The sequence below is a fragment of the Molothrus aeneus genome, chromosome 7 (assembly GCF_037042795.1).
Source record: "Molothrus aeneus isolate 106 chromosome 7, BPBGC_Maene_1.0, whole genome shotgun sequence".
Classification (NCBI taxonomy): domain Eukaryota; kingdom Metazoa; phylum Chordata; class Aves; order Passeriformes; family Icteridae; genus Molothrus; species Molothrus aeneus.
This window is the reverse complement of record NC_089652.1, coordinates 10,762,712-10,785,381: the sequence shown is the minus strand read 5'-3', so window position 1 is coordinate 10,785,381 and position 22,670 is coordinate 10,762,712. Positions and strand designations below refer to the sequence as shown.

General features: G+C 38.9%; 1 protein-coding gene across 1 annotated transcript in view; it reads left to right on the top strand.

Moving 5' to 3' along the window:
• Positions 1 to 22,357, top strand: part of ANKRD44 (ankyrin repeat domain 44) — a 132,530-nt gene extending 110,173 nt beyond the window's left edge. The window contains exons 18-29 of the mRNA XM_066553139.1: positions 1,838 to 1,909; positions 3,159 to 3,360; positions 7,082 to 7,160; positions 8,220 to 8,337; positions 8,981 to 9,197; positions 9,858 to 9,945; positions 10,804 to 10,887; positions 12,100 to 12,245; positions 13,113 to 13,195; positions 14,344 to 14,426; positions 15,506 to 15,597; positions 17,745 to 22,357. Of these exons, the coding sequence (XP_066409236.1) occupies positions 1,838 to 1,909; positions 3,159 to 3,360; positions 7,082 to 7,160; positions 8,220 to 8,337; positions 8,981 to 9,197; positions 9,858 to 9,945; positions 10,804 to 10,887; positions 12,100 to 12,245; positions 13,113 to 13,195; positions 14,344 to 14,426; positions 15,506 to 15,597; positions 17,745 to 18,010 (1,530 nt within the window). The 3' untranslated portion in view covers positions 18,011 to 22,357. The remainder of the gene's footprint in view (positions 1 to 1,837; positions 1,910 to 3,158; positions 3,361 to 7,081; positions 7,161 to 8,219; positions 8,338 to 8,980; positions 9,198 to 9,857; positions 9,946 to 10,803; positions 10,888 to 12,099; positions 12,246 to 13,112; positions 13,196 to 14,343; positions 14,427 to 15,505; positions 15,598 to 17,744) is intronic.
• The last annotated feature ends 313 nt before the right edge of the window (positions 22,358 to 22,670 follow it).

Genomic DNA, 22,670 nt, shown 5'->3' with positions numbered 1-22,670 from the left:
ATTTTGTCAATTTTCTGTGTGGGTTTTTTCATCTATTTGAAAGGCAATTATCTGCCTTGTTCCTGGAGACTTTTGGAGCCTTCTGACAGGTGAAGGGAGGTATTTACTTGTTATGATTTTGATCCTGGAATTTCAGCATGGTGATGATAAATGTAATTAAAAATGATTAAATTAGTCTGCTGTGCTGGCCTCATGGACACAGACTAAAGGCCAGTATCAGGTAGGCAGGGGAACAGGCTTAGTGCTTGGGTTTGTTGAGTGGGATTTTTTAGCTTGTTTACACACTGGAGAAAATCAGATGCATTTGTGTATTCATAGCTGGCTACTGCTTCATCCTGTTCACAGCTCTCTTATATAAGAGAAGAACAGTGTTTCAACTGGAGGTGGTTCCACATGGCAACACCAAATGAGTTTCTTAACTCTGCCCCAAACCTACCAAGAAACTGGTGGGAGGCTCGATTTTTTTTTTTTCTTCCTCTTAGCTGCAGGGAAGTGTTAAAATTTGCATTACCTGTTAATACACACACCTACTTGCTTATGATTTTTATCAACACATAGTCTTGACATATTGCTAGGTACAAAATATACAAGTAAATTAAATTGCTGCCTAATTTTCTAGCTTTTCCATAGGATTCAGGACAAGAGATTTGTAACACCTTATGCATTATTAAGGTGAATTTGTATTGCAGACTAAGTTGTTACACCAAAAGTTCAGGCCTACATCATTGTTTAGGAATATGCCATCATCTTGCAGCACAGGCAAGCCCCTTGTAGCCTTTCATGGTCTCTTTGGAGAATGTTCTATATTATCATAGCCTAAAATTGTCTAGATTGTCAAAAAACTCACATACTTTGTTATTTTTCAGTCTTTTGATTAATTCCTTAGTGTCTTAAAAAAACCCCAGAAACCAAACCAGCCAACCAACCAAGTGAAAAACCTTGAGAAAGACTGAAAAATGTACTTCTAGCTTTAGAAACATTACAAGTCAGTTTTAGCTGACTGTCATGCTTTTCTGTCTTTTATACAGCCTCCCATTGGTGATTTTCTGTAAAATGCTAATTTCCAGTCCCAAAGGCTTTTGGAGACTAACTCTGAGTAATTATTAAGCAAGAGGCCAAGGACACGAGCAGTGCCACTCAACAAATGTTGAATTGTCAGTAGCATTCTCGACACTGTGTATGATTTTCTTTGCAGCCTCAGCTGGAGAAGTTGTCAGTGTCCATGTCCTGTTGTGGAGTGGTGCTTTTCCATAGCTCCTCCTTCTAGATGGATGGAAATGTCCTTGGTTTTAAGCTGTAAAATGAAGAGGATTATACAAATTTGTTAGTAGATATTACTGGATGCCTGTAAGAGTTCAGGGACATGTTGCATTTTGGAAGGCTGTCATTGCAGGAGCAGATTGTTCTTTGAGTCAATTTTATAATTTATCAGTGATTCACAGCTCAGTTATAATTATTCCCAGTGCTAATTATGTGTCAGAATTACCCAAAACACTGTATCAGACATGGCTTGCACATGCTGTATAATCATGAAACTGAGCTTTCTCCAATGTAAATTTACTGAGGGCTCTATTCCACAAATCCATTGTTTTAAGGGCTCCTTTCTCACCCAAGCAGGCCCCAGGATTTCATGGAAATTAATTAATCAGGGTAAGGATGTTCATGACAAGCTTTTAAACTGGTTTTATTGCTCTACCCTGTGCAGAAAAGCTTGAAAATACTTTGCAATCCTTCAATAATTACTGTGGCCAAAATACATCTTTGCTGATTTACAGATTTATAGTCCATGAAAATTTATCCTGTCTCATGTTTTAAGACACTATTTTTTTCTTCCCAGCTTCTGGAAAAAACCAACAATGTATTTGAGGAATCTGATTCTGCAGCTACAAAAAGTCCTTTGCATTTAGCTGTAAGTATGAGATGTGTAAAGCATTTGATCAGTATTTCCTAGAATAGTTCCTTAATCTCTGTCTTTGAAGCAAGTGTAACTGTGGGCTTGTTTTGAAAAAGGTGGGAAGGGATGTAACAAAGCCAGGTTCTGGGCTGGAATTGTTAATTAAGTTTTAGGCAGTTGAAGCTCTTGGCTCTTCCTGACTCTAACACTTGGCTAAGAAGATGACACCGACACTGAAGTGAAATTAAATGGAAATTCACACTTGTATTTAGAACTAGGTTACAAATATGTGGCCAAAGCTTGTGCCTAGGCTTTGCTCATGGAATGAGATTCTCTGATGTTCTGGTGGAGAGGTGCAGTGCAAAAAGACTGTTTGGTACCCAGCAGGGTGTGGGACAGCATTTAAAGCCCAGCAGTGCCCTGTGAGAATGCTATGGACACTGGCATATCACAACAGGATCCAGCAGTTTCAATGTCTTTAGGCATGGCGAGTTCACAGCTTCAACAACTCTGATAACACTAACTATACAACTGGCTGTAAATAAAAAGGATGCTCTGATACAACAGTGAGGAGAGGAGGGCAGGCCCTACAAAGCTGAACAAAACATTTCCAATTTCTGGCACTGTCCACTGGGTTTTTGCAATGCCGCCCCTGTTTGTGCTGTTGACCCCAGGGTGGCTGTAGGTCTGGAAGTGCACCTGCTTGTTCACTGGAGTTGTTTTACCAAATGACCCTGCTGGCAGGAATTCTCCATGAAGCATCAGCTGTAAACAGCAGGTCAAGTTTGTATTTGCACAATAATCTGGTTTGAGAATCACTTTTTTTTAATTGGAGACCAGCACATGTGTTGAATTCAGCACCAGTCAGGTGATAATCCATGGAGGTCTCTAGTAAATCTGGTTTTTGAAGCAAATGTTTCCCTGTCAGATACTGCAGCATGTGAAAAATGAATTGCTGATTGACCTGTGCTGGCTTGGCAAATTATTGCCTGAAATTTCCTCACTTTGGATTGTACTAGAAGGTTGGAGCAAATCAAGAATCATAATTTCTTTTCCTAAACTCTAGGAATTTTTAAATTTCTTGGGTACAGTGTAATTTGGAAAAATCCTTTTAGGCTGAAAAGAGAGTCATAAGGAATCAATAAAACAGATTTCTGTTGTGCTTAGGAGACATTGAAAGGGCTGGATTTTATTCACAATTTATAGGAAAGGTCTTTGAAAGACAGGAGTTGTGTCCTTTACATGACACATTTCATAATTCTAGGCCTATAATGGTCATCATCAAGCTCTGGAGGTGCTTCTGCAATCTCTGGTGGATCTGGATATCAAGGATGACAAGGGACGCACTGCTCTGGACTTGGCTGCATTCAGAGGACATGCAGAGTGTGTGGAAGCTCTCATCAGCCAGGGTGCTTCTGTCACTGTAAAGGACAATGTCACCAAAAGGACCCCCCTCCATGCCTCAGGTGAGTGTGATCTTATGCTGCTCTTGTGGTGTGAACCCTCCCACACTGAAGCAGGTACATTTACTTGCCTGTTGTTGCTATGCACATTTCTTCTAAAAGGAGGAACATTCTCACATGTCCTGAGGAGTGATACTTCTTTGCTGATGTTGTACATTTAAACCATTTCTCTGCTGTTTCATTCATCTTTTTCTCCTCTACCCCTGTGGTTCAGTCATCCCTCATACAGAATCCCATATTTTTGCATACCACTACTGCTCTGCTCTTACCTGCTTGCCCCTCTCTGTCACCACCTACTCTTGAGGAGGTGTGATGTTTCCCTCATGACACCTTCCCTTGCTGCTTCTTCAGCCAAATAATCAGGGGAAGAGGGAGCACTTGCCTCGCTGCTTCTCCTTTGGAAGAAGGGTTGAAAAATAGATGTGGGCTCTGATTGGCAATGAAAATGTTCTGGTGTTCAAAACTTGCACCCATTTGCAGTGGCAACACCACAGAAATTCACCCCCCTCTTTCAGGCTCCTCCTCCTGAGCCAGCCTGCAAACTTGCACTTGCTGGCAGCCTGCTCCTTTCCTCATGTGTGGGGTGTTAATTATGTAACATGCAAAATGAGCTGGGAAATGTAGACTTTGTCATTGATTTGATGGTTATTATTTGACAGGTACCTGTCAGGTAAACATGCAGAGGTGCCAAAGGGATTGTGTCTCCTCTGCTGTTCTAGGAGGGGCTCCGTGCAGGGTAGCAGTGGCCTCTAGTGGGAAGGGTGGATAATTAATTCAGGACCAGACTTAATTGTCTTCCTGCTTATCTTTTAATCTTGCTGAAATGCATATATATTCTGTAGTATCAGGTTATTCTCTATGTGTGATCATGTAAGTGCAACCTAGAAACAGAGGTCAAATAGACTTAGCAATTTTGTCTGCAGTACTGAAGGAAATGCTCGTAACAGACCCACAGTGCATACTAAAAATGCTTCCTGTCTGCTTAAACTTTGCATCAGAACTCAGAACATCCCTCCCCATGATAAATACTGATGGTTTAATTAATTGAAATCAATATTAGTGCTACCACAAAACTAAGCTGTGGTGATCAAGAGCTTTCCCTGTAGTTACTTCAAACATATCCTGGGATCTGATGTGAACAAGGTGTGACTGTCTGGCACGTCATCACTATAGCAAAGATTTGCATTTATTTAAAAATGTGGTTATAGTGACCTAAGTTTCCAGCTGTCACAACTGAACCATAAAGGTTCTTCAGTACTTCAGTACAGTGAATGGTAACAAAGCCATATTTTTGTTAGCAGCTCTTACTTAAAATACTAATCTGTTGAATAAATTGAGTACATTTGTTGAATGGAAGATGTTATTTTAATACACACTTTTCTTACCTTCACATAATTTCAGATTGTGTTCCCCCCACCCCCTTTTAATTTGTTTTTTAATCACCTCCATCACTGTAGTATTCAGTGCCTTCCATGTGAAACCAGTAGGAAGATTCATTGCAGACTTTTCTGGTCCATTATGCTTTTTGCTTCTCAGATTACAAAGCATTCCCAGGAGTGCAAATAAATTGTTCTTTAAATTTGCAGTGAAGCAAAATAAGTCAGATAGATATGTGTTAAAAACAAACAAACATATATAGAAAAAACCCAACCAAGAAAAAAGGCAAAAAATCCTACCCAGGAATGAGACACAAAAGGGAACATGTACCTTGAGCAGAATGGAAAGTAATGCACAGACGGGTCGAGTATTTGAACTCCTTAGTAAAGGAAATTCACCACTGGCATGAATTTGAAAACTTTCAAATGTGAGTTAAGTGCACTTCAGGTAAATATTCATTAAGACAACGTTTAGAACCCTCCACTCAAGAGCTCTGTAGAGTTCTGTGGAAATGATCTCTGGGTAAAGCTCCTACCCCCCCTGCTCCAGACATCCCCCTGCAGAGTGCCCGTTTCCATGCTGCCGTTCCCAGGGAGGAGGAGTGTTGGAGCAAGGCTGGTGCCACCTGCTGGGAGCTGCTGGACGTTCCGAGTCTGTGCTGCAGGTGTGCGAGGTCAGCTGGTGCCTTCTGAGAAATCCAGCAGAATTCTTGCTGAATTATTCCCCTGAGTGCCAGCGTGCATTTGCACACACAGAATGAGCACTTGCTCGTGCTGCACCGGGAAGAAACAAGAAGGCAATGTGTGCCCATCCCCTTAAACTTGTTTGCCCTCATTCCTTCTCATTACACCAGCATAATTGCTGAACACTGAGCTCAGGAGGCCTCAGTGGTGGATTGGATGACAGAATTCTGCACGTTTGTGTCAGTAAAGGGATTTGTGACTTGAGAACTCACCTAATGAAGTGTTTCTTTTTTCTGACTGTACCCATGAAGTAATAGACTTCCTCTGGCTTCATAACATGGAGAATTTCCTTTGCCCAAATGATATGTTCCCTGTGTAATTTCATTACCTCCAGCCTCTCCTCTGGCTAGGCTGGGGAATACATTGCAAGTGTTCCCCTGGTGTTAGTGTTATGGGTCTGTTGGCAAAAGTAATGTTCCCTGCAGGGTCTGTAATGCTTAGCAATCACTGGGTCAGCTCCTAGGAGTTTCTGGGAGAATCTCTTCTGAAACTCATTTACCAAAATCATTTTCACACATCTTTGTGAACAAGTTATGATTTCTCTTCCTCCTGCTGGGAAAAAGAACAGACCTTTATTTCCCCCCTCAATCCAGTGAATCACCAGCCCTGCAGAACTGTTTACATGTTATCTATATGTCATTATTTAGTGGTAAATAACTAAAAATGCCTTTTATTTTTCTGGGTAAATCAACTAAGATTATTTTTGGATGAGTAATTTAAATGTGATGATGTGCACCGGTTTCTCTGCCAGCATGATGTGACATAGGTGGTGTCCAAGGGTTTTGCCTCAGCCCACAGGGTGTAGGCAGTGTGAATGCATGACTTGCTGTAATAAGAACACAACGTGTATCTACTGAGCACAGGAATTGTTTTTCAAAGAAGAAAATATCTGTCTCTTCATCCCATGAAAGTCTGAAGCCTTAGAGCCAGCTGACACACAGATGGGATTCAGTGTCAGGCCCTACAGAATGTAGAGACTCAAAGCTGTTTCATAGCAGCAATGGGTTACATAAAAAACCCAAAAATAAAAACCCCAAATATTCCCCCCCCCAGCAAAATCCCCAAACACCACTAAACCCAAATGTTTTGATAAGTCTTATTTTTGATAAAATGGATAATCTCAAAGGAATTTTAGTCTCTGGTGTTCTGTGCTTTTATGAATATGGCATTTGTTTCATTGGTCATTCTTTACAGATTTTTTTTTTCCATAGCAGCAGTGAAGTACTCACTTGTACAGTGCAGATAAAATTAAGGAGCCTTGACAATGTACTTCCTGCTATGCTCCAACCCTGAGCAAAGAAAGCCTTGCCTGCTGCTCAGTCTAGGGGATTTTGAAATGCTGTCTGCTTTAGTAGAAATCTTCTCAGAAGGGAATATCACAATTTCTGTTTTACTCATTTGGAATTTTTGTATCTAAGAGAACCAGTCCTCACCTTCATGAGGTCAAGGAAAAAACAGCTCACCATTTCACTGGCACAAGTTAAATGAAAATTGGGGGAATGTTGATCTGTTATATGGTGGAGTATTTTCCTTGTTTATAAGGGCATTTCTTATCCCTAAGCATTCCAGTGGAAAAATGTCTGAAATTAATTTTTCCTTTACAGTCATTAATGGCCATACACCTTGTTTACGGTTGTTGCTGGAGGTTGCAGATAACCCTGATGTGACGGACGCCAAAGGACAGTAAGTTTTCTTTGTGGGCTTCTTTTTTTCAGCTCTGTAATTCAAATAGCATCTCCTATTTCTCACAAAAAAAGTACTTACTTGAAACACTGTATTTCCTGCACTTCTCCTCATAGAATTTGGCAGAGATTACAAAGTACACATTTAGTTGATGTAAGCCATGTGGAAAGGACTAATCATTAATCTTAGCCTCTGCTCCATACTTTAAACAGTCTTTTATAGATGTTGAGGGCCAGATTCAATAAAAAGTGAACAGGCTCCTGAGATATTTCTATAAAGTCATCTTCTTTCTAAAAGATTGCTATTCTAGGGTTTATTTGATACATTAGACTGGTGCAGTAGGACACAGTGTTTATTTGAGGTGACATGTGCATCTGAGATGTTCCTACAAAAACTTTACTGCTTCTTAAATGGCTGTTATAGAGGGAAAATAAGATACATTTTTAAAGTGAAAATGTGAATAGTTTAAGAAACTCATTTGGGGTGTCTGGAACATATAATGTTGTACATATAATATCTGCACACTTAATTTTAAATGGCATTAGTCTGCCTAAAAACAGATGGAGAATAGATCTTGTTCAGAACCAAATGAAAGATATATTAGTCTAACTTTTAGCTTGAATATTTCCCTCAGGTCTCTTCATCCCCTTTAAGCAAATGTGCAGCATTTGCAAAAGAAATACTTTGGGTCATTGTCATCTTGCAAGGACAGGCATTCACAAGACTTGGTATTGTAAAACGCTTGTGTCACTGGAGGTGACAGTAATTGTAGGTTATTAAGAGAACAGATTGTCTTGAATGGTGTTGCTCTGTAAACTGCTTACAAGTGGGTTTGTTACTATTTCAGTCCTGGCAGTTGGTTGTTAAACATCTCAATAATTTCATACTAAAGGTCTTCACTTGGGTGTCATATATGAGTATGGGGAAAAGAAATGGGTCATGGGTAGGAGTGGCAAGAAATGCAGAGCTTCCTGATTTCTCTGTGTAAGTTAGCAGGGACAAATAGTATCCCATGTTATAGCTATGACTGCTCTGTTTGTTTGGTTTTTTTTTCCCTAGAACTCCATTAATGCTTGCAGTGGCATATGGGCACATTGATGCTGTTTCTTTATTACTTGAAAAAGAAGCATCTGTAGATGCAGCTGATCTCCTGGGATGCACAGCTTTACATCGAGGGGTGACTTAATTTTTATAATCCTTTATTATTTGTTTTGCTGTGACTACAACTCACTTATAAGTACAGGGATGTTTAAATCTAGAGAACACTGTAAATGATTTGAAACATGACCAAGCATAATCAATGACATACAAAGCAAGGCAGATCTGCTCTTAATAATGCTTTGCTTTTATTTCACATTTGTGTTAATAATGATTAGATCACTTTTTTTTTTCTCTAGACACTCTATAATAACTCATTATTCTTGTAACTGACCAGCTTAGGAATTCTGAAAATAATTTCTTTGAAAGAACTGGCCAGTAGTTACTTTCATTTTTCTTGGAATGGTGCAAGTCCTGTAAGATTTTTTCTAGAGGCAGTGAAACTTGAGGTAGGTCTAATCTTTTCTAGTCCAGCTTGACTAAGCTGACTTTCCTAGCTAAGTCTAGCTTCTTACCCAATGTGGAGCTGATGCAAGGGATGATATTTATACAGAACTTTATGATAACTGCAGTGAGCAGTTCAGCAGGTGAGCAAAGGGGCTCTCATCTCTGCCTGCTGAATTCCATCCACACATTTCATGTTCACAAGTGTCAATCACATTCCATATTTGGGGCAAGAATCTGTGTTATGTCAACCTCTTTACTCCTTTCTTTGTTACCAGATCATGACTGGGCATGAAGAATGTGTTCAGATGCTGTTAGAGAAAGAAGTCTCTATTTTGTGTAAAGATGCCAGAGGCAGGACCCCTCTGCACTTTGCAGCAGCTCGGGGTCACGCCACGTGGCTGAGCGAGTTGCTGCAGGTGGCACTTGCCGAGGAGGACTGCAGCCTCAAGGACAACCAGGGCTACACGCCCCTGCACTGGGCTTCCTACAATGGTAAGGCTCTCCTGGGGCTGCTGCCCGGGTCAGCTTGGAGGGAGCTGGTGGAGGAGCTTGCAGTGAAGAGGCAAATGATCCCTGTGTGCTGTCTGTGCTAGCATTTGCTGTGTGCACCCTTCAGTTCGTAGCTCCCAGGGACTTTGCGGCTCGTCTGCTCCAAGTCACAAGAAGCCAGGATGAAATTCTTGTTTTATTCATGTCCATGCTGAAATTGATTTCTGTGTGACCAGGAACGCTCCTTTGAGCTCTTGGTGCAAGAGACCATGTGAATAGATGGATATTCTGAACTGAACTGATTATTCTAAAATGGATAATCTGAACTCATTGCTTGATATAAGGATAAAGCTTCTTTGATATAAGGATAAAGCTTCTCAGTACTGACATTTAAGCTTTGGATGTAATGCAACATACATGACACCACATTAAAAAGAGCTTTTTTGCTTTCCTTTTTTCTTAATAAATGCTAATATTAGCCCAGATCTCTCTTGCTGCTGCCATAAAATTCAAAAATCCTCTGATTTTTCACGTAAGAGCTTATATACACATCATGTACAATTTTGACCTTAAAAGTGTTAGATTCCAACCTATGTAAGCCCAATATGAATTAAGTGAACTACCTGCTTTGTGCAACACTGTGAAATATCTGCTCTCTCACAGGTCATGAAAACTGCATAGAGGTACTATTGGAACAAAAACTTTTCCACAAGTTCTATGGTAATAGCTTCTCTCCATTGCACTGTGCCGTGTAAGTAGAAATCTCCAGTAACAACTTGCTTTAGGATATGTCTGCAGAAAGTAGCACTATGAGAATAAACCAAGCTTTTTTGGAAATTATTTGCATGAGTAAATTATTTTAAAGCTGATCACTTGAAATAAAATTATTTTGGCTGAAACATATTATTTTAAATCAGAATTTCTAGTAATTAGCTTTGAAAAAAAATTCAGTATTTGTATTATTTTAAACGAGTATGCAATTTTCAAGACTAATAAAATGCGTGCAATTTAAACATGTGTGCAAATTTAAAATTAAAATAGCTTTTAATCCAATGTGGAAGTGTGTTACCTATGCTGTGTGTCTACTACTGTTACTAAATGCTGTTCATTTTCATAAAGAAATGAGACAAATTAGCAGAACCCAGAAAAAGTGTTAATTGAACACATCCATCAAATCAAAGTACCAAATGTGTTAGTTGGAAGGAGATGTAGGTTTCAGTACCTTAAACATTAGAATAAATCTCTCTTGATGTAAGTGTCTATGACTGAGTGCTTTCCAGGCCCAGGGGTGTTTTACATACAGGCTAAGGATTTTAAGATATTAAGGTTTTAATCCTAGCTTTGTTCTGGACTTGGAAATTACCTTGGTGCATAGTGAATTAAGGATCAGCTTTGCTTTAGAGACTGAAATCCATCGTAGCAGATGCAGTTTGGTTAAAAGGAGAAATTATGAATATGCAGAAGTGTGACTAAAAGCATTAAGACAAAGGCATATTAGGGTAACTTAGAAATAACCACTAAGAAATATTAATGGGAAGTCAAGTAAACCAGTATTGGAAAGTGAAAAATATGTAGACATGGCCTTTTAAAAATGTGTTTTCTTTGGCAGAATCAATGATCATGAAAACTGTGCATCACTACTCATTGGAGCCATCGATGCCAGCATTGTCAACTGTGAGGATGACAAAGGAAGGTAACAGTTCCGTGGACAAATTGCATCTCATGATTCCATTTAGTATTTTTCATAGTTCTTTCTGAACCTCTGGCACTAATCCTTATCTGCTATGGTTGAGCTAAGACTTGTCATGCTGACTCTTTCAGACAGCAGTTTACAGCACAGCTAAAAGGTGTCTCACTTGAAACAAGAATATGAAATATTCAATGTCAGAGTGCATATGAAAAAATATAGAAGTAATAGTATTTTGTTAGTTTAGAACTGCTATGGCTATAGGCCGTTTCCCTGGACCTGTTTTCTTTGTTAAATGTTTAAACACATTTATCTTTGCTAAATGGAGTGATATTATGTACATACAGAAAAGTATTTCATTAATGGTTTCCATGTTATGTTGGCATTCTCAGGGCACACAGCTGAGAATATCTACCCAGGAAAATAAAACTATTACAGCAAGAGATGGGTATTCAGCCCAATCCTTTATTTGTCACATTGAGAATCTCCTCACCATATATGTATATATTTAATTAAAATTGCTAAAGTTCTAAAAAGTGAACACTTATTGTTTTCTTTGATTAGAACAAATTTAATACCCTCAGTAATTACATAATTCTGTGAGGATAAGAGCACCTCACCTTTGCTGATAAGCAAAACAGAAGCAGCACTGAGCTGGGCTGTGTACCAACTATCTTTCATCTCTAGCAGTCACCCTTCTGACCCAAAATGCCAAAGAGCCACAGGGAATGAATTCCAGTGTCTTTGTCTTGTAGAAACTGATAACCTTCAAGGTGGATTGAATTCCTTCTGCCCTTTATAGTAGTGCAGTTATTTGTGGCTTGTTGCTGCAGTATCTTTGACTACAATTCAAAATATTTAAATTTTTTAAAATAATGAATCTATTCTTTTCTGATAGTTCTTCCCAACTGAGGCTTGCTAAAAAGTAAAATCAGATTAATAAGGACGAGGGATTGTACTGCTTCTCATGTTACACAATATCCTCTATTAAAATAAATAGGCTGCCAATACAAGATTCTTCACAGTGTCATATCTCCACGCTATCATATCCACCTTTGGAGACTGGAAATATTATTTAACTTACTTCAGCTGCTGCTACTACAACCTTCTTATGGTGATAACTCTGACAGGGAAAAGCCCTGAAACCTCTTGCACGTGGAGGTTTCTGGGGGGCTTGGGCTGTTGCCCCTCTGTAGCTGTGTGGGTGTTGCTCCCCAGGACTCCCCTGCACGCCGCAGCCTTTGCTGACCACGTGGAGTGCCTGCAGCTGCTGCTGAGCCACAGCGCGCGGGTGAACGCGGCCGACCGCGCGGGCAGGACGCCGCTCATGATGGCAGCGCACGGCGGGCACCTGGGCGCCGTCGGTGAGTGACTGCTGCCCTGGCCCTGCCCTCTGTCCTGCACTTCTGCCCCACAGGGGAGCCCTGGCATCCTGGCAAAACTCTGCAAGGAAAATAGATTGTGTGCATCATGCCCTGCTGCGAGAAGATAGCTTTTCATCCATTAAAAATACTACTTTCTCTGCAGTCTTAGTGAACATTTGCAATAACAATTTTGAGTCTTTCTTCCTCCCAAGAGCACGAGGGCAGTAGTAATTCTGTTCTCCTTTACTTCCTTGATTTTGAGGAGCAGTAAAGCTGCATGTATTAAAAAGATTATGTAAGCTTTTCCATCCTGTTTTATAAGAAGCCCCATTCTTGAAAAGGCAGCTACATTTTCCAGGCTTGACTATGTGCCACAAGCACACTGATTGGGGACCTTATGGGCTTTGCAGAATTCCCTTTTCTCTAGCTTCAACAGCACAGGCTGCACCCCTAGTTCTTTATATCCCCTTAGTCCTCTCAAAGCAGGATTTACCGTTGTTCTGAGGCAGAGGATTCAGGCTAAAAATGCTGATCTGCAAATAGGGAAGTTCATAAAGAAATGAAGATCAATATATATATATTATATATATTATTATAATATAATATTATAATATATTATATAATATATATGTTTGACAGTTTGGGGCACCACAAACAAGCTGTTAGCTCTGCATTTGCCTGCTGATTAACTGCACAAGATTAGTCTGTTCTCATTCACTAATTTCATTATTATAAGGCTTACATCATATAAAGACTTAACTGATTAGCCTCTATGCACATGTATATTGAAATAGTAATTTTTTTCTCTCTTTTGACATGTTCATCTGCCCATTGGATTTCTTCATTGATTTCTACTATATACCTCAGACTTTTTGGTGAACATTGCCAAGGCTGACCTGACATTAAAAGATAAGGAATTGAATACATCTTTGCACTTGGCTAGCAGTAAAGTAAGTTGAACACCTCTCTGTGCTTTTATTCTCATCAGTCCATATGAATGTATGTGTGCGTTTATGCTCCCAAGTTTTTTTCTGCAGTGGAAATGTGGTGGTCACAGTTGTGGTGAGGAAGGGAAAGTTGTTCCAAGCTTTTTCTCTTGTCTGTTTTAAAGTATTGTACATTGAGAAATAGGGATGGCTCTTATGACAGCTGAAACATAAGTAAGTGACACTAAGAGAAGTAAAGGAAACCCTTTAAAGTTTTACTAGATAATCTCACTGTAAAACAGCTTAAAAGGTTTAATAACAAAGAAAAATAAAATTATTTTTTATTTATCTCCAATTCCTGTGAAAGGAGACCAAAATTTTCTCTTAACAAAGCAGGAGTGAAACCAGAGGTTTCACATTGATTAGATGGGTGATGGTGTCTCTTCCTAAGCCTTCTTCCTCTTAATTCCAATTTCTACTGCTATTTCTGCAAGAAAATATGCACAGAGGATTCCCTTTCCTCTTCTTTTGCTCCTACCCACAGATTGGATTCCAGTGTGATCATATTACTCCAGTTTCTGGAGACACATGAGCCTTGCTGAATTCTCAAGGTCCTTCAGGCAGCTCTTCCCCTGCCAGGACTGTAGGCTCAGCATCTGCAACTTGTGGTGCAGAACCAGGATCAGAAATAAGGCCTGGATCTGTATTATTCCCAAAGTTCCTTTGTTAGGAGGAACTCTGACAAGGAAGAGGTTTTCTAGCAGCTTATTAATAATACAGAAAAGCATTTAAAGACCCACAGAGTGTGGTATTCGTTTCTGAGATGAAAGCATTCTCTCTCACTGTGTAGTTCTGATAAATCATCCACTGAATGTTCACTCAAGAGAAAACAGCATTCTCTGAAAGCTGAGGAAGTGAATTCATATTTAATGAATGCAGGGTTGAAAGACAGGTGAATGTCTGCATTTCTAAATGTGCTAAAACATCCCAGCAGTAGTGGTTCACAAATGGGATTTTAAGACTCAGTTCACCTTCTACACAGGCTGACTGAGCAGCATCTTTTATATTTCAATTGAGTTATTAAATTTCACTTTTATTATGTAACATTTCTTTTGCTTCAATTTCAAACTCCTCAGCAAATTAACGCTTTTGGGTTTTTTCCCTGACTACAGGGTCATGAAAAATGTGCCTTGTTAATACTTGACAAGATCCAAGAACAGAGCCTTATTAATGCAAAAAATAATGCATTGCAGACGTAAGTATAGCCTGATCCTCTCAAGTTCAGTTGATTTACCAGAATATTCCAGTTTACCATTTCAAATTCATGTCTCAGATTACTTAATAGAACAGTAAAGGTAATTTCTGATTTTTTTGAATGCTTTCCCTGAAAAAGACCCAAACTGTATTGCACTCTCTCTTTTAATTTTCATTCTGTTTGTGCCATTTCTATGCATGATCTGGTGGAAAAATTATATGAAGTCATTTATTTAAAGACTATATCAAAATGTCTGTTAATCATGTGAATGTGTAAGTGTACATCTGGCATTTTCTAGCTTTTTGAGCTTCACCCCAAATTTAAATAATTTATTTAGACTTACTTAGACAGACAGGTGTCTGTCATTTAGTTCTCTGAAGGTTTTTTAGGTAATATTTTATGTGCAACTTCTGTCCATAGCATATGTTATCAGCTGCAACTGTTTGTTGGCATGGGGAATCCCACCACAGGAGATTCAACCATGAGTTCACGTGGCAAATCACCTAGAGCTTGCAGAAGAATTTATTCCATCTTAGCCCTTTTTCCCCCTCTTCCAACATGAAAATATTTTTCCTGTCCTGCTAGCTGTCCCCAAACCAGAGCATTGGGTGTTGGGCCAGGAAAGGAGCAAACCAATGGCTATTTTTAATTTCCAGTAGCAGAGATTAGCAATTGAGTATTCAAGGATAAAAAGGCAATACAATTATATTGAACAGCCTGTAGCAGCCAGAATTAAGGACAGAACACAGGCATTTATTCAGTCTTGGATTCCTTTTCCTTTTAAACATCAATTGTGTGCTGCAAACAGTGCAAAAATGAGAACCTTTTAAATAAAGTCTTTAGGCTGGAAAGTATTAAGCAATGGTGTGCTTGCACAAAAAAATTCTTGTTTTATAGATGTGGAACATGACAATTATTTCAAAGGCTGCAGTAAAATTTAGTGTCTACGATATAATTCTAATGATCCAAGGAAGGAAACCATTATGTTTCACATGCTCAATATGCTTTAAGCATTGCCTAACTTTGTTTAGAAAATCTGTTGTAAACTGAAGTTGAATTTAGTTGTTATGTTTTTGTAGACCTCTTCATATTGCTGCACGAAATGGCCTAAAGATGGTGGTTGAAGAGTTGCTGGCCAAAGGGGCCTGTGTCCTGGCAGTAGATGAAAATGGTAAGTAAATGAAACACTATGAGAATCTTCAGTAGGACCCAACAGGTAATTTTACAACAGACTGAAGCAATAGACTTAAAAGGTAATGATAGACTTCATTGATGCTTTTATCCTCCCAAGAACAGACAATGAGTTGTGTGAGTACCTATTAAAAAAAGGAAAATTAAAAGATACTCTTTCTTTAGTATAAGAATCTACTTTAAACATCACAGTGGTCCCTTTTACTGTTCATTTTGCATGTACTGTCAACAGCTAGTCTTTTTTAATGCCTGAGTGCAGTGGTAACTTGAATTTCCTAAACATGCAAGTGGCACCGGATAATTCTGACGCCTTGCAGAAGAATTAAGGAATTTGCATTCAATCAGCGCATGTTTTAATGGGTAGGAAGAAAACCATCAACATGTGTTTGAGTGTGTCCCAGCTCATTCTGAGATCAATCCTTGTGCTTGCCAATTATCTGACCAAGATGCAATTAAATTACTGTTGTCTCAAAAATACATAATTGGTTACTAAATTAAATAATTTTATTTCAGACTTCAGTGAAGTCCTCCCCTAAAAATTATAAGGAACCATAGAGGGATTTGATTCTACAATTATAATTTTTAAAAATATCTTCCTGAAATAAGTTGGTCTTTCTTACAATAATAACTTCATGGCATTAATGTAACAATTGGGTACCTCCATCTTTCCATATCTGTAAAGTAACACTAAATAAAATAACTACTCACCTATCATTGCAAGACATTTGAGATCTGTGGATGAAAAGAGCTGATTGGTATTTACTCTGAGCCAAATGCTACTTAGCTATACTTGCGTGAATGAGTTCCACAGAAGTCACCTGACCCTAACCTCACTTTAGAGACAGGGGACAGAAAAATGAACCAGACTGTCTTCTAATCACAGATTTTATCCTTAAAACAGTGCATACAGGTCCAGCTAATTTGTATATAACAAATGACAATTAGATTTAAATTTTATACACATTTAGTTTTTCTAGAAACAGCATACACATTTGAAAAGAGAGATGTTCAAGTAGAACCTTAGCACATTCACAGATCTAAAGAATATTAACACTTGGAACACACGGAAGAGGAAATGCACTGACTGCAATCAGTGCTTAAATGTGGGTATTTTGCAACAAAACTGAATTCACTTTTTGCTTACCAAGTTCATCTGTGCTGCAGATCTTGGCTTCCTTGAGGCAGTAGGTACCAGAAGTGGCCACTGCCTTGCATTACTATCGCTGCAGGGCTGAAGATTTAACCATCTGCAAAAGAATTTTTCAGCTCTTAGCATAAAAGGAGGATTTGTTGGAAAGGGCTGGAGTTCTGCACAGCAGCATGTAAAATGTACAGACAGTAAGTGTAATGAGCACACTGGCTTCCAGGGCTCATGTACATGAAGAGCTGCTTTAGGGCAGTGATTGGACAGGACCCAAGTTAAACTGCAGTGAAGACAAGCTTCTAATAGCTCCCCAGTCCTTTGACTGACACTGGAGTCTTATTAGCTGTGTATTTAAAGTGTATGCCATGCTTGCTGAATACAGCTAATATTCTTCTAACACAGTGTATATTTGGGTAACTAAACATCCATGTTTAGTTGGGTAACTAAACATCCAGTCACACCTGCTCTCCATGTACCCCCTGCACTGGTCTAATTATTTTATAATATAATTCCTAAATAAACTGCTTGCCAAATTGAGTAGATACTCAACTGATCAATCTTTAAAATTGTTCGCTTATTAAGTCAAAAGTTTTTAAACTAATATCTTTCATGTTTAATGCAAGCTGTTGTTCTCAGAATGAGACTCGTTCATGCACACAGAAGCGATGGCAGTTTCTGTCCCTGTTGCTGCAGTCCCTGTGTTCTGTACTGGCCATGCTGTGTGTGCTGTAGAACTGTGTTTAGCTGTGGTTGACCTGGCGCAGTGTTTGCTGCCTGGTTTCACACGAGCAGTGCTTGTTGTAGTCCCGGTGACTGCAGTGCCCCCAGTGTCTCTCCCAGCATGTCCCGTGAGAGTGAGTAACACGCCTGGCATGTGTAACCCCATCCTGTCCCCACGGTGTCCCTAGAGATGTACCTGAGGAATGCCGGGTGCCCCAGGTGCCCTCAGTACTAACCATTGCCTTGTCTGCGTTTGTGCCCAGGTCATACGCCAGCCCTGGCTTGTGCTCCTAACAAAGACGTGGCTGACTGCCTGGCACTCATTTTGGCTACCATGATGCCTTTTTCTCCCTCCAGTTCAGTGACGGCTTTCAACTTCGCTTGTTTTAAAAAAGACAATTTGGGCAGGATGCATCTCTGCGATGGCTCTGCTGTGGGCACCATTAACTCTTATGATAAGCCCTTGAGTAATAACATAGGAACAGAGGATGGGTACAATGAAAATGATTCGGATTCTGAAACATTTTGACTCATTGGTATTCGAAAACTTTGTTATTGTTTTGTTTCAGCTTTAATTTTTGTCTTTTTAAACAGCTTAAATCCCACAGTTATATTCTTAACTATTATTCTTGACAAGTAGGTATTGAAAGATTTGTAGTGCTGATGAGAATCAAGCCTTTAAATAACAAAATTAGAGGGATTTACTGGAACATATTCCTATTAGAGTTCTGCAGCTTTTCAGTTTCCTGATGTTTTCTTTAGGCCCAAAGTGCCCCTGTGGAAAGTCTCTACCTCTTATTTTAAGTAGAAAAAGAGAAAATGCCTTTTTTCTTTTGGACAGCACAAATAAACTGGGAACTGTTTGTAAAGAGTTCTTTCATGTTTTAGCTGCACCTTTAGTGCACAATCCTATTTCCAGCATAACCTTCACAGATTCGAGCATCACCCCTTTCCAATGTTTGTCTGTTTCCTGCTTCCAGGGGCTCTGTTAATTAGATAATTTTTTTACATGAACCAAAGGTAAAGTTGTAATCTTAAAACTGCCTGTATTACTTTTCTACAGGAAATGAAACCTTTTACATTCTGCCTGTATTAAGCACTTAAACGTACAGAAGGCACTTTTTACAGTTCTTAGTTGCAGTACACAATTAGAAAAATGTAGTTGTTAACTCTGAAGGCCAAATTCTGCTCATCCCACCATATTTTCCCATTAACATCACTTCTGTAAAATGCTAATCACTTGGCCCTTATTTTTTTTCAATTCAGCACAAATGTTTATTTGCACTACAGAATTAGGGTCATTAGATGTTTCTGTCACCTGAGCCATTAATCATGAATCCAGTACCAGTAAAAAAAGGGGAGGGGGAAGAAATCATGCGTAGAGAAAGGTGTACGTAAAAGTTTCTAATGATTTGCCAACTTAAATGGCGCTTTTTTCCTTTTCTATGGTTAAATAATTTATTTTTACTGTAAACAGTATTGAATTTTAAAATACTTTTGCCAGTGTTTGGATTAACAGAGCAAAGGTAAAGCAATGAAAGCGTAACACCAAAAGTTGAAATACCAAACACCAGAAACATAGCAGTGTACCGTGTAGGGGACCAGAGATAGATGCTAAAAAGCCTTTTGTCACCAGCTTTTAAAGCAGTGTCAACTTTGTGAATATGTTTACTCCTTCTGCCAAAGTTTCTAGGTCAAATGGACCCCGACCCTCCTCTGCAACAGATGTACAAAAGGAAGAATGAGACTTTGTAAACAAAAACAAAAAAAAATACAAACAAAAAACTGTCATGAACTAACCAGCCGTACCAAGAGGACCAAAATGCTTCAGTAATTCAGTTGAAGACTTTGCTACTTTTATTTTTTTGTTCAAATGTGAGTGACATAATGAAGTAGTTTTTTCTAAATGATAAAAATATAAACTTTTGAGGTAAAAGTAGTTTTGGGTGAATTTTACATTTTATGACACAGGTTTCAAGTTGACATTTTTAACTGATGATGTGTTGACCACAGGTGGGTTTTTTTCCCAGACTTAAGAATATGTTCATATACTTTTAATGTACATGTGTTTCTATTTATTTGAGATGAAACAAATGCCCAGGAAAAATCACTATGGCTTGTTCTCCTAGTTAGCATTCATGCATACTGAAATGAAATGTGAATCTGGCAAGACTGAGGGCCTGAGGAGCAAAAAGGAAGGGTGGATGCACACTGGGAGAGTGGCCATCTTGTATGGAATGCAAAGGTCCACTGTCTCTGTTGGGAAAAAGCAGAAAGCAAAACACCTTCCTTTGTTAAAGAGCTTAAGAAGGATCCAGCCTCTTGCCAGACAGGTGAGAAAACCCACACAGCTGTGGCAGAGCAAGGAGTCCTGTCATTCACGCTCAGCTTGTCTCAGGCCTGTGTCTGTGCTGGGAGGGTGAGATGAGCTTCCTCGGTGCTCGCTTTTGGCAGAGTAAAGGAAAAGTAAGGATTTGAATTTTAGTTGCAGTTTTTAGCCCTGTTCTGCTGGATTGTTGAAAATCTATTTGCAGATTTTAATCCTTTAATTAGGAAAAAAAAATTAAATATTAAGTTTATTTTGCCTTACTAAAATTGAGTATTTTTTCCTTGATCGTTAGCAATCTTCCAAAGTTTATAACAAAAAAAAAACCTTTTATCTCAACTCTGTAGTTTCTACAGTAGAATGACAGAGAATCTACAACCTTGGTTTTCTCCTCAGAAATAGCACCAAATAACATTTTAATTCGTTTTTCTCAGCATTTTTGCTTTTAAAAGTTGCAGAATAGCAATACCACCTTACTTAAAACACTGAAAATAAGAGAGCATTTGTTAAAATTTTCTGTGGTGCCTGTTCCAAAATGAATAGTAGTCCCAAATTTTGGGGGTTTTATTATGTAGAAGGATGGCATTGAAAACAAACATATGGGAAGTAGCTGCCACCTGTCTAACAGCAGAATCAGCATTTTAATCTTATTTTAAGCAGAAATGTAGGCAGGCTCCTTGGCAGGATTAGTTGTAAGTCTCACCCTGAAATACAGAAAATTACACTATCCTACATGACAGTGCTTCATTAAGAGAAAGCCAGCCCTCTTTATAAAAAGTTGTTATATTATTTTAAGCAGCCATTTTAAAAGTTTCAGTATTTTCACCTGCTGCCCATACAGTTACCAAAACTTTTTCTAATTGCAATACCTCGTAACACTGGTAATTGTGGAGTGCAACAGCTGCTGCATCCCAGAAGCAGAGGTGATTTATTTCTGAGTCATGCTGGTCCTTCCAGGAGCCAAATCCAACCTTTACCCATGAAACCCCACAATGCTGCCAGGATGCAGCATTCCAAAAAGCACAGGAACATAGGCTGTGCCCACTCACCTCCAGGGCACTGCACAGGTCGTGCTTGAGGGCGCTGGATTTAGGAGGAAAACTGCCACAAACGAAACACTGGGAAGTGCTCAGTGTTGGCCTCTCCCACATCTCATGTGAGTTACCAGAATCCCTTTTTTTTGTATGCTAGCACATTAATCTCTAATTTATCACATGTAGAAATCAATGTGCAGTTTAGGGCAGGTATATAAGCATGCGAGTAATGTTACTCTTGTAAATAATCTCCTTGCCTTTCTGTGGACTCCTTACAAGAGTAATCATACAGAATCGTTGCACTTAACCCTGGATCCTGCACCATACACACGTGGACAGCTTCTGTGTCTGCACCCAGCAGAGGACACCTGGGGAGGGGCAGCTCCCTGCCCCCCGGGTGTGCTGGCAGGATCGTTTCATCCTGTATTTTAACCACAGCTGCAGGTGGAATCCAGAGCAGGATGGGCTCCCAGGTCTCTCTCGTAAATACTGAGTTACAACCTCCGGACTGCCTGAAATAGCTGTGAAATAGCTCAGGGGATTTCTGTTCATCGCTACTAAAAGGGCACCATAATGTGTTTGGTACTTTTATGCAGTCAACAACTGCCAGGTTATTGAATTAGAACAAACACATGAAATGAATTGTTTATCCATTGTACTGTTGAGAAACTTGGTTATGTATTTGAGGATGATTTTAAAAAAATTGTGATTTTTATTCTTAGTCATGTAAGAAATATTAGAGTGCCTTTTTATATTTGTGTATAATGGAAATGTTTTGTGGAACTTGTCTTTTTTTTTTTTTCATTTGAGTGTTATAAAAGCAATATATTACCAGTAAATTTTCATTTCAGACCTTCTTTGAATGTATAAAGTGTTTCTTCTTTTCATATGTTCTACCTGCATTGAAATGAAAATTAATATGCTAAATTTCTATAGGAATAATGTATAATTTTCGCAGTGCTGAAAATGCTTTCTTATTACACAAAAAGTAAACTTAGGTCAGTGTTATAGGAAAGGGCGTTTTAAACTAGTGACAATCTTGAGTGTGTGTATAAAATGTAATTTTATGCATTTCTTATGCAGTGATCTACATATTAAAGCCAATATCTTATGTTTTGTAGGTTTTGTCTTATATTTTATGCTTTAGCATGTGCAATATATCTTTACAAACCATGGTGATACGCATCTGGTGCCAGTGTTATATTTTGCATAACATTTGTAATAAACTATATAAAATATTGTTTGATGGTTTCAGTGGGGTTTTGTCGGTATTGTTTGCTTTTGTAAATTGAAGTTTAAGGACTTGGGTAAAAGTCACATATGAAATGAGGAAAAAAACCCTTAATTCAGTGAATGACTTGGAATTTAACCTGAATCTTCTCAAGCACAGTTTAGTAACTTTTTAAACTACTGAATGCTGTATTAATGTAATAAAGAACCCTAACTGTAAACTACTCTTGCAATGCATTCAGATGGTTATTTTTACAAATAAAAATGGTACAAATACAGTGGAAAACTGAGTAAATTTTGTTTCTCTTGGGGGAGCCGGGGAGGCTTAAGTATTTCGCAGTTAAGATGAAAATTCAACTATTTCCTACTTCCCTCATATGTAAATACCCCTTGCCCTAGAAAGCTGATTTTGCTTTCTCTGTAGATTCGGGGAAGGTGAGGGAACAAAATAAACCACCACAGTAATTTATTTTTTTTTTTCTCAGTCATTAAATACTGTTTTTCCCAGTGAGCCCCACCCGCCCTGCTGGGTGTGTCCTGCAGCCGGCTGGGGCAGCAGTCCCACAGAGACTAAAATGCAGCAGAGAGCTTAAAGACAG